Source organism: Tursiops truncatus, chromosome X (genome assembly GCF_011762595.2).
Source record: "Tursiops truncatus isolate mTurTru1 chromosome X, mTurTru1.mat.Y, whole genome shotgun sequence".
NCBI lineage: Eukaryota > Metazoa > Chordata > Mammalia > Artiodactyla > Delphinidae > Tursiops > Tursiops truncatus.
This window is the reverse complement of record NC_047055.1, coordinates 912252-923876: the sequence shown is the minus strand read 5'-3', so window position 1 is coordinate 923876 and position 11625 is coordinate 912252. Positions and strand designations below refer to the sequence as shown.

The 11625-nt window shown below is 50.9% G+C and overlaps 1 protein-coding gene and 2 non-coding genes across 3 annotated transcripts; all 3 read left to right on the top strand.

Moving 5' to 3' along the window:
• The first annotated feature begins 583 nt into the window (after positions 1–583).
• On the top strand, positions 584–11373 carry DKC1 (dyskerin pseudouridine synthase 1). Its single transcript, XM_019937458.2, has 15 exons — positions 584–721; positions 1369–1436; positions 1884–1970; positions 3172–3263; positions 3467–3651; positions 4251–4315; positions 4600–4726; positions 4955–5085; positions 5500–5643; positions 7184–7304; positions 8114–8232; positions 8863–8966; positions 9332–9395; positions 10104–10232; positions 10599–11373. The coding sequence occupies exons 1-15, from the start codon at positions 706–708 to the stop codon at positions 10662–10664; spliced, it is 1518 nt and encodes a 505-aa protein (XP_019793017.1). The 5' UTR covers positions 584–705; the 3' UTR covers positions 10665–11373.
• LOC117310474 (small nucleolar RNA SNORA36 family) lies at positions 5185–5320 on the top strand. Its single transcript, XR_004524619.1, has one exon. It is a non-coding gene; the product is annotated as a small nucleolar RNA SNORA36 family (small nucleolar RNA).
• LOC117310476 (small nucleolar RNA SNORA56) lies at positions 9169–9297 on the top strand. Its single transcript, XR_004524621.1, has one exon. It is a non-coding gene; the product is annotated as a small nucleolar RNA SNORA56 (small nucleolar RNA).
• Positions 11374–11625: the final 252 nt, after the last annotated feature.

Below are 11625 nucleotides of genomic sequence, written 5' to 3'. Positions count from 1 at the left end.
AGAGCGTAAAATATGCCATTCACAATGCTGTGTATTGCTTATATGTTGAAATGATAATATTGTGGATCGCTGCGTTAAATAAAGTTTGTTATTAAAATCGATTTAACTTTTAACGTTGTACTTTCTTTTCCAAATGGCTGCTGGAGAATTTAAAAGTCCACAAGCGGCTCGCACTCTTGTTTCTATCGCCAGTGCCACTCTAGCTGGATGGGAATTACAAGCGGCAAAGGACGCTATGCGCCTCAACGTCTTCATTTTGCCATCGGGACTGATCCGACAGCCACCTTCAAGGGTCGGCGAGGAAGCAAGGAGCGCTCAGGCGGGTGCCCGTGCGCTCCCGTCCGGGTAAAACCTCAACGAAGGAGAGCGAACCGCTGCCGGGCCATGCCCACAGACTACGAGCCGCCCCGGCGAGCTGCGCAGGCGCTCCTAGACCTGGCCGCCGAAGGCGGGGAGAGGCCCAAGGCGCACGCGCGGACGCGCCAGCGTCCCGGCCGCGCCCACCAATGAGAGTGTGCAGCCGTCCCGCGCGCGCTTGGGGCTCTGCCCCGCGAGCCCGGCCCCGCCTCGCCCCGCCCCGCTGCACGACACGCACGGGGCGGCGCACAGGTGGGCGGGCCCTAGTGGCGCGGCCTGACGGCGGCGGGAGTCCGCGGCAGCTTCCTCGGCGCTAGCCCACGCGGCTCGCACGCTCAGCGGGGCAACATGGCGGACGCGGAAGGTACGGGTGGTTCTCTCGCGGGTGGCCGGGCGGGTTGCCGCGGGCCGGGGCCAGATCCTTCGGCTAGGGGAGCCGGGGGTGGGGGGACAACTTCGAGGCCCGAGCTTTCCGCTAGCTCCAGCTGCCGGGCCTCCTGCCGACCTTGTCGCTTGGCCTTGGCTCCACGGGTGAGGGCGAGAGAGCGAGAGGCCCCCGCGGTGACGTGACGCCACCAGCCCGGGCCTCCCGCCGACGGTACAGTCCCCTTAGGGCCCGGGCCGCCGCCGCCGGCTCGGACGCCGCGGTCAGCGCCGCGCGATGAGGGGAAGCAAAGGGGCCGAGGGGCTCGGGCGTGCGCGGAGCGCTAAGTCGAGAAAAAGTTCTAGGGGCCACCAGCCCTCGGGGACCGTTGGGCGGTCGCTTACGGGCCCGCGGCCAGAGCGCCGTGGGCGTTTCAGCCCCGCGCGGCCACGTGGTGAGCCGGGATGGAGGGCGACACGTGCGGCTGCTGTCTGGAGCCCGCCGTGCAGCCGCGCACTCGGCCTGACACCGGCGGCTTCCCCTGTGATCCTAGACAAGCATCCGTTTTCTACCTACCCTTGTTTTAAACTTCATTGTCTTTATTTTCGGGGAAAACTCCTAATTCTTGTGTGTGCGTTTTTTTTAAGTGCTTATTTTACCGAAGAAGCATAAGAAGAAAAAGGAGCGGAAATCCTTACCAGAAGAAGATGTAGCAGTGAGTACGAATATGTTGTACTTTGCTTTGACTGAAAAGAAAGGTTTCTTAGCTGACACATTACAGAAAAGAACTGTTTTTAAAGGCTTTGGAGGAATGGGCTGTAATTGAGTGGTCGTTGTGTAGAAAGTACACAACGCCCGCCAACCTGGGTCTTTGCTGTGAGGCACACCCAGCTAAGTGTTGCTGGCCGCACCAAGTGCTCCCCCTGAAATTCTCTTATCAGACCCACTGCCCCGCTTTCTCTTAAAATTGCTGTGCCCGTCGTGGTGGCACTTCGCTTACGCTCCTCAGCTCTTTGTTCATTTCTTTTTCCTTTGGAGGTCCCGGGGAAAAGGCATAGACTACCTTGCTTTTTATTTCAAAGGTATAGACTTCTGTGGTAGTAGTGGAACTGTTCAAAGTCAGGTGGGAAATCTAACAGGCTGTGTTTCTGTCCTGTGGAAGGAAATACAACACGCTGAAGAATTCCTCATCAAACCTGAATCCAAAGTGGCTCAGTTGGACACATCTCAGTGGCCCCTGTTGCTAAAGGTATGTGTTTCGCATCAGGTCAACGCTTGGCTTTTACATTGTTTTTGAGCATTAAACAGTTGATTGAGAGTGCATCCTGGACTTAGGAAATGCTAGATGAGGCCGTCTAAAACACTGTTCCTCAACGTGTCTGAGATGAAGGACCAGGGTTTGTTCGGGTTTTTTCCCCCTTCATTTCCAATGTACCCAACACTTGTAGAATACAGGTAAATTTTACAACAGTGTCACACTGCTATCGCATTTTATAATCAATTCTCAATTTCTGTACTCAGCCTCACCTTACAGACCTGTCCTGGTTTGTGGAGTAGAACATGCTTGAGAGCATGCGGCCAGTGCCTGGCATGTTAACTTGCTCCCTAGAAGTTACTGGCTATCGTGTTGGGTTTTAACTAGGGTACTTCGGTGATGAGTTAAATTACAAGTTTCACAAATGACATAATGGGCGCCAGCTACGAGATTAGGAGGCAAATTTATTGAAAGACTCCTTGACAGACCGTTTGAGTAAATCACTAAATATGAGGTAAAAGAGAGATTTGCATATAGAATTGAATACAGTTGAGTTTCTGCTTGGCCAGATGTGTCTGCCATTTAGACAGCATCTGCTTCTCTATTTTTACCTGCTGGTAAACCAGGTTGGCAATGTCCCTACTGTCATGGAACTTAAAATCTAGGGGTGGGAGATGCAGTTAAAAAAATCATTGCTGCTTGTGGAAAGTACCAAGATGAAGCTAAGGGGCTTCCATTGACGGGAACCCTTTCAGGCTGGTGGTGGAGCCCTGGAAAGGAGAGTGAGAAGGGGCAGACGTGAGGAAAGTGGGGTGGGAGTGCCTGGGGCAGGTGCAGACCAGTCAGGTGTGCGGAGCCGTGTTGCCAGTCCCCCTCCATTTGGTCCCGGAGAAAATCAAAGCTAGTCCATATTGTACTCATAAGCCTGCACAGTGAAGCCCAGTTTGTTCTGTAGTACCCCAAGAGGTCTTTCTGGAGGAGGGATCAAATTTGTCGTTTTCTTACTCATATAGGTAATTTTTCCAGCATGTGGGGAGGCTTAGCGGTCTGTCACAGCACATAATGGAAATATAGGAGTAAGATCTAAAACAAGAAGCTGAAGCGTCGCCATATCATGGTTCATGGTGGTCCTGACTCTTGTTTCCCACATGTTAATGATTTATTGTTTGTTTTGTGTTGTATCATTGCTTTCTAGAATTTTGATAAGCTAAATGTAAGGACAACACATTATACACCTCTTCCTTGTGGTTCAAATCCTCTGAAGAGGGAGATTGGGGACTATATCAGGTAAGTGTGTTGGAAACAGCACTGTCCAAACTTCCGTTCTTTTCAAAATGACCCTTTCACATCAGTTATTCACGGAGGTAGCGGTGGCATTGCCCTAAATACGCTATCCTGTACCCATGGTGAACTCTTCTTTTGTACTCTTCAGATTTAGTTTTCATTAGAGGACCAGAGCCGATGACACAGTAATTTCTTTCCCATTCTAGGACAGGTTTCATTAATCTTGACAAGCCTTCCAACCCCTCTTCCCACGAGGTGGTAGCCTGGATTCGGCGAATACTCCGGGTAGAGAAGACAGGACACAGTGGTACCCTGGATCCCAAGGTGACTGGTTGTTTAATAGTGTGCATTGAACGAGCCACTCGCTTGGTGAAATCCCAGCAGAGCGCAGGTACGTGGGAGAGGGAGGGAAGACGGGGCTACTTTGAGATTGGAAGGCTTTCTGTGTTTCCTTTCCTTTCTACCTTTTGGCTCTCAGAAATGATTTCTTCATTAGTAAAATCATAAAACAAAAACAGAAAACAGAAGCAAGGGATATTCTTGGTGTGTGTGTGCCTTCTGTCCTCAGCCAGACCCTGGTGGGGCTGCCTTGTTTGGAGTTCTAGGTGCTTTTTATGCACACGTTGAGCCCAGCTCCAGGCCTGTCACTCCACGCTCCTCTAACCGCCCTGCTGCTTCTGCCTAAAGTGCCTCTCCTTCATTGGCATTGGGGAGAATTCTACTTGACCTTCTAAGGTGGTCTCCAGTCAGGCTCTCCACGGGCGCTCCGGCTGTCCCTGTCAGCATGTTGAAAGTTGAGCTCTCGATGAGATAGCGTCTTCAGTCCTTTCTCACATCTGCACCGTGAAATCTGTCTTAATGCAAATTTTACAGAAACAGGAGTTCAAATTGCCTGCTTTTTCTGGCTGTACAAAATGGGAGTGATATAAGCATATAGAAAATACAGAAAACTCAGTGGCCACACCTGACTACTCTTTTGTCATTTTACAGGCAAAGAGTATGTGGGAATTGTCCGGCTGCACAATGCTATCGAAGGGGGGACTCAGCTTTCTAGGGTAAGTCTGTAATTGTAGGGAAGGCACCTGTTAGCAACTGGGGTCTCTGAGGCCCTTGCCCTTGTCAGTGGGCTGCCGTGGCCAACCTGCTCATGTCCTTTCTGAGGAGAGGCTTCTGCTCAGCACTGAGCCATCCCTATGTAGTTGAAGAAAGAGTCAAAAATTGAAAGGCCCTTTTAGATCCTAAATGATTGAAAGAGACCTTTTGTGTTTCAAGTGTGCCCTTAAACTCCCCAAATCTGCCCTTTGATCTTATTTGAGTTTTGCTTTGTGCTTATTCTCAGGCCCTAGAGACCTTGACAGGTGCCTTGTTCCAGCGACCCCCGCTCATCGCTGCAGTAAAGAGGCAGCTCCGAGTGCGGACCATCTACGAGAGCAAGATGATCGAGTATGATCCTGAAAGGAGATTAGGTGGGTCCTTAGGCCTGCGAGGCACTGAGCCCACGTAGAGCACACGCGCGTAGGAATGAATTCTGGAGAATTAGTCTCTTGAAAGTAGATGCCTTTAGTATGTGGTGTAGTCGTGGCCTGTGTCCGTTGTCTCTAGTGTTGTTGGTGCAGATAGAGAATAACTCTGGGTTTCTCAACCAGTGGTGTGTTTACTTGGGAAAATATGTACTACTTTTGCATGTGTCTTAGGAATCTTCTGGGTGAGTTGTGAGGCCGGCACTTACATTCGGACGCTGTGTGTACACCTTGGTTTGTTATTGGGAGTTGGTGGTCAGATGCAGGAACTCCGGCGGGTTCGTTCCGGAGTCATGAGTGAAAAGGTACGTCATCGCGGGGCTAAGAGTTTTAGAGCCGGCTGGTACTTGGGTCCTCCAGCCCTTGGTGGAACTCTACCTGCTTCACATCCAAGAAAAGGCAGTTTCCAAAGTGTTGAGTTCAGTTCAGGGCAGCTTCCCTGTTCTGTTAATTAAACTTTGGGACATTGAAACACAGGCTGGCGGGGGGGTGACTGGATGGATAGCATTACTCTATTCATTTACCTCCTAGCCTACAGATATGCCTGCTTAGATTTAATAGACCAACAGGTAAAGAGTTGACTCCGAAGAGACCGGAGACTAATGAGCTTGGACTAGCAGACGGGACTAAATTCATTCCGTGTTTGGAAGTGTGAGGTCCGTTTGCCTGTCGGGGATACAGCGGCACTCGAGTAATTTTCATATGTGGCTACTTTCCAGGACCACATGGTGACGATGCACGATGTGCTGGATGCCCAGTGGCTGTATGACAACCACAAAGATGAGAGTTACCTGCGGCGAGTTGTGTACCCTTTGGAGAAGCTGTTGACCTCTCATAAACGGCTGGTCATGAAGGACAGTGCGGTAAGTTCTGTTTGCACCAAACGTGACCTCGAGAGATGAGATATGGTCCGTGTCCTGAACACTTCATTCTATTTAAAGAGATGAAATTGGGCTTTGTGAACTTGTAGCGATTATTTTCCCTTGGTTTATTTTCTGGTTTCGTAGATTGGACACTGGATTCATTTATTTGTTTTTTTGTTCTTGGAAGCATTTATGATTAACTTTTTATTAAATCAAAAACAAATATAAATTAAAGTAGAAGTTTAATGCTAGGAGTAATTTCATTTCGAAATAAGGCAAATACTTTAAAAGTAAGTAACTTGGTTCAAGAAATAGACTATCAGTGGTACATAAACTTTGCCCTCTTGTAAACTGGTAGTTCTGCATGTGCCTAAGACACCTTGGTTTATTTAAATTACTGCTAGAAAAGGTTGTTTTGATGGGGATAAAAGGTTGAGACTAGAGAGGTTCAGAGATACGATAAGTTAGTTCTCCATTAAAGGCTTTGTTTTGTTTAAATAAATCCTAGTTTGAGGTCATAAAACCTAAACGTCACAGAGATTATCAAGCTTCTTTTCTTAGTATACTTACTAAATAACCTTAGAGTAATCTTAACGATGAAAGGAAATCTGCAGTTATTTGTGTTGCTTTGGGTTTCCTCTTTAGTAGTTATTTAAGGTTGAGTAGTCCAGAATTGTAAATAGCCTTATTTTTAATGGTATTATGGTCAGAGAATACGGCCCTATAAGTTAAGATGCTATGTGGCCTAGTGCGTAATCAATTATTGTTAAACAAGTAGCAATAAAAATTTTTTCTAACTTTTAAAGATGTAAATTTTTGTATATATTTAATAACTCGAGCTTGCTCGTTCATATTTAGATCTTAAATTACATAGATGTTTGATGACTGTATAGATGTTATAGTTTGTAGTAAAAGACAGAAAAACTAATGAGGCATACCAAAACATGCCCCTATAGCGACTGAAAAAACTTAATCACGTAAAACAGAACAACATAAATGTGATCCCCCGTTGCGCTGGGGTCAAACTGGTCGCTTCTGGGTGAATTTCAAGGGAGGGTGGAATATGGTGAGTGAAGACAAGGTGGCACAAGGCGGGTTGGACGCATGGAGTGCTGTCGAGCTCGGGGAGAGTTGGCCTCGGCCGTCTTGCTTGTGAGTTAACTTTGGGAACCTGTCATTATCCAGATTTCCCAATAAATCTGATACACCTCCCAGCTCTGTCAGAGGTTTTTCCCTTAATGATTAGAGGCATAGAGAAGAGCAATTAAGGAAAACTGAGGCTGGGTGTTGGTTTAGTATGAAGGCAGCTCTAAGTGCCCTGGGTAGGAGTGGCTGTTTACGGCCCCCGCTGACATTTCTGAGTCGACGTGCGTGAAGCGCCTGGCCCGTGCTGGGTGGCTGCCGTGAGCCTGAGTCCCTTCATAAGCTAGACCGCGGCCAGTGGCCATGGGTGTCATTGGTCCTCTGTCACGGGTGGGGGCGGGGTGCAGGGCGGCGGCCGCCTGGGGCCGCGGCGCTCACCAGGGACACCACCCCGCAGGTGAACGCCATCTGCTATGGCGCGAAGATCATGCTCCCAGGCGTCCTCCGGTACGAGGACGGGATCGAGGTCAACCAGGAGGTGGCGGTCATCACCACCAAAGGGGAAGCTGTCTGCATGGGTAAGAGGCGAAGGCGCCCTTGGCCCTCCTGCGCCGCTGCAGCCAGGCTCACTAACGGGCTCCCCCGGGCCTGGCCCCTCGGGCTCATCCGATCGCTGTGTCGCTCGGGGTCTGTCGGGGTGCTCACAGCAAAGGGCCATGTCAGACAGGCATAGGCGGCAGGGAGGTAAGTGGGGCTTCCTCTCGCCCCACTGGCTGCTGTGAGGAGCTGTGTCTCAGCAGTTGGGCTCTCCTCGGCTCTCCAGTGGAAGGAGGAAATCATCAGCGAAGTGGGGGCGAATGGCTGTGGTAATTAAAGAGCCTTCAGTCCACTCCTTGTCTGCTTGCAGCACTACCTTGTGAAAGTTTAGCTACTGTCGGATTGTCCCTGTGTGTGGCCTGAGCTCCAGGCAGGACACGCGTGTCTTTGGGGTTCCTTATTGAGGTGTCCCTTCCCCTCTGGCTGCTTGCTCACAGCTGAAAAGGAATTCTGATGACCTGCTTTATTTCTTGTGCAAATTACAGGTTAAATAGCTGTGGTTTACTTATTAAGAGGTCCCTTCTGAGGACCTAGGAAGCATTGATTTTTATGAGTGTGATTAGTGTCAGTATTTTTTGAACTCGATAAGTAATGTGCTTTCACAGCCTTTCTTCCTCTAATGGTGGATTTCCTCCATATGCAATGCTCAGCAAAGGAAACCTCAAGGCAGGAGAGCTTAAGAGTTTTAAATAGGTTTTTAAAAGTTGTGTAAAACAGTGGCATTCGGGCTCATTGATTATGGAGTCTTTCCCCTTCAAGTCGTTCTTTTATCTCATTCCAACGCCTGCAGCTATTGCATTAATGACCACGGCAGTGATCTCCACCTGTGACCATGGTATCGTAGCCAAGATCAAGAGAGTGATCATGGAGAGAGACACTTACCCTCGGAAGTGGGGTTTAGGTCCAAAAGTAAGTGGGACTGGGCGTGTGCCCTGCTGCCTTATTCTGTTTTGCCTTGTTGAATCCTCACTTGGGCAGCTCCCACTGTGTGTCCACTGCCACGTCCTTGCCTCGTGCTGGGCTCTGGGGAGTCAGTGGTAAGTAGAAACGGGCCTGTCTCAGACCTTAGAGATTTCAGTCTAAGGGGGACAGTAGATAGGCAGTGCTCAAATTGCACAGTGGCGTGGTGAGGGCCTTATGAAGGGGTGTGGAGAGGTGCCTAACACGTCAATCAGCAGTCCCCGATGAAGGCTTCGGCCTGGTCGGGGAGTCGGGGTGAGGGATCTGGAGCCACGCCAGTGTGCGGTACGTAGTGTTAGATGTTGAGGTGAAGCGGGGAGGGAAGAGTCCAGGGCTGATGGAATAGCATGTGCAAAGGCCCTGTGGTCAAAATGACACTGCAGAGGCTCCCACTGGTACAAAAAGGTTTGCAACCTTTGATAAGTCCCATGTTTGCTCCTATTAGAGGGAGGGTGAGTTTGGAGCACTCTGCTGAGAACACCCAAGGGGGGCACCTTAGTTGCTGTGTGTGTGTGTGGTCGTGGTACATGCTTTATGTGTTGACACTGTACTAACGTTGAAACCCTGACGGTCCACCAGGCAAGTCAGAAGAGGCTGATGATCAAGCAGGGCCTTTTGGATAAGCACGGCAAGCCCACGGACAACACGCCTGCCGCCTGGACACAGGAGTATGTGGACTACAGGTAAGGGCGGGCAGGATGTCTCCCAGCCATGTGGTGGGCAGAGGGCACGCTGGCTGCAGTGCTGTAGTGACCGCAGGGGAGGAGGGGAAGGCGGGGAGCCCAGACGTGGGAAAGGGGTGGATTTAGTTTGGGGGAAACGTGTAGGACCTGAGGGGACTGGCCTTGGGGCGTGTGGAGTAGCCGCTTAGGGCGTTGGGCAGCACGACAGACAGTTAACCGTTTCTAGTCTGGCTCGTGGCACTCCAGCAGGAGTCAGTCTGCGACAGCAAGTGGTGAGTTGTTCTGTCCAGCATCAGGATGTTGATGGTGGCCTTAGGCTTGCCGGATCTGCTGGGAATGACTCTCACCTGTCGCTCCTCTTTCAGCGATTCTGCCAGGAAAGATGTCAAAGCCCCCCAGGTAGTTGCCGAAGCAGTCAAAGCCCCAAAGGTGAGTGGCGTGCTCTGAGGGCTTCGCCATGTGCCGTCCAGCCACACGTGCTGGCTCAGCGGGGTGGGCCTTCCTGCCCCCCTCGGGCTCTGCAGGCTCCAGTTCACGTTCCCTGTCGTGTCTGCTGGCAGGGGTGTGGGCTCAGCTGAGGCCATGACCCCGGAACAGGGTTGGGTCAAGGGGCGGCACAGGCATGTTGAAGTAGAGGCCGTGACGCTCGGGACCGGACAAACCCCTCCGGACGGCACCAGCTCAGTGTTGCGACCGGCCGCGGGAAGCACGCGGCGGCTGCTCGGCTCGGGGGCTGCGGGCTGTTGGTGTTAGACTGCAGGATGGCTTGTCTGTACCTCGGGTGGCACAGAGTGTCCTGAGAAGAGCTGCTTGTGCCCTGCTTGGGGCCCGCGCTTGCCTGTCTTCTCTGAGCACTCGTGGGAGCGCCCCTGGGGGGCATGCGGTCCTGCCTTTGGCTTCAGTGAGGACGTGGCCTTTCTGGCCCGGCCCTGTGTTGCTGCCCTGGCGCTCCTGCTGTGCCCCTGGCTTCCTGGTCTTTGAACCCTTGGTAAACAAAGCCCTGTTGGGGTCTTTGAAAACTTCCTGTTGGATCCAATCAGCGTCTTCTCTGCTGGCTCCTCCCCTTTTGACTTACTGAAACTTTCTCATCCGCATTTGCCCAAGATCTTAACATTTGATCAATTGTCTCCACCTTAGCGGAAGCGAGAGAGTGAAAGCGATGAAACCTCTTCAGTGGCTCCCCAGTTGGTCAAGAAGGAAAAGAAGAAGAAGAAAGACAAGAAGGCCAAAGCTGCTCTGGAGAGTGTGGACGAGCCGGGAGATGGGGTGTGTACAAACACGTCCAGGGCCCAGGGCTCTCTTTGTCCTTGAAGGGGAAGGAATTGCCCGCTGGTGCCGGCTTGGTTACTCGGGGAGTTGCCCTGTGGGAAGGACGGGGCCGGGCCCAGCTTTTTTATAGTAGCGGCTCAGAGTTAGGGTTGTGTTGATGGTGGGTGGGGGGGGTGCATGGCTGGGGGATCTAAATGCAGGGGCATCGTGGAAAACGCGGGATTTGTGTTATGTGCAAAATTTACGTATTGCAGGATATCCTTACGGATCCTGAAAAGGCTTAGTTGACTGTGTGGAACTTCCCTGATTTCCTTTGGGGAGAGCGGCAGTGCTTAACAGACGCTTGCTTTCTCTTTCCCCCAGGACAGTGACACCACCAAAAAGAAGAAGAAGAAGAAGAAAATAAAAGTGGAAATCTTCGCTGACTAGTGGACGCCACTTGAAGCACTGTGTCCAGGTGGGAGGAGGAATTAAAGCCTTATTGAGAAAACATAACTACATTTGTTCTTGAGGGAATGAACCTGAGATCCCGGAAAGGGCGGAGAGTCCGGCGCGTTGGAGCAGCTGCTGCGACCTTGCTGACGTCCCCTGGCGCGGTCATCCCATCTTGTCCTGTTTTAAGGACACCGGTGAAGGGGGCGGGTGTCTCCCCTTCAGACCCGGCACTGCCCGGTGAGCATCCGCAGCTGTTTCCTGGGGGCCGTTTTCACGTCATGGGCCTCTCCTAGTTTGCTTCCCCCTTCCCTCATCAAAAAAGTTTATAAAAATCAAGTCTGCTCAGCAAAATGGTATAGGGCAAGTAAAAAAAAAATATAACTGAATCATGTTATTAATTGAGGGGTAATCATTTTTCCAGTGTCTTGTGAGGACTCTAGTGTCAGTCTCCTCTGTCACCCCGTATTTCCCTTCTAGATGGAGGCCTGGCCAAGGGCTCTGTCGTTCCATCTCATGAGTTATTTCCAGTCACTTCGTCACTGCTTGTGTATATAGGCACCACTTCAGACACTTAAATCCACCTGTGAGAGAATCCCCAAAAAACCATGTCTCCGTTCTTTGTTTTAATCCTCAGTTAGCTTCATTGCTGGGAGAAGGTTGTAATTTTTACTTATTAAAGTTTACTTATGAAATTTTTAAAGTATTCCTGTTGGATTTTCTGATTGTTGATCTCAAACTAGGAGGACAGAAAATATATTTTGATTAAAAATGTTGGGTTTCCCTGGTGGCGCAGTGCTTGCCGATGCAGGGGACGCGGGTTTGAGCCCTGGTCCGGGAAGGTCCCGCATGCCGTGGAGCGGCTGGGCCCGTGAGCCATGGCTGCTGAGCCTGCGCGTCCGGAGCCTGTGCTCCGCAACGGGAGAGGCCACAACAGTGAGAGGCAAAAAAAAAAAAA

What these genes read in the sequence shown, in the direction of transcription:
- DKC1 (XM_019937458.2), top strand. An exon ending in AGTGGCCCCTGTTGCTAAAG is followed by an intron (nt 1,971 to 3,171) that starts GTATGTGTTTCG and finishes ATTGCTTTCTAG; the next exon opens with AATTTTGATAAGCTAAATGT. An exon ending in GAAATCCCAGCAGAGCGCAG is followed by an intron (nt 3,652 to 4,250) that starts GTACGTGGGAGA and finishes GTCATTTTACAG; the next exon opens with GCAAAGAGTATGTGGGAATT.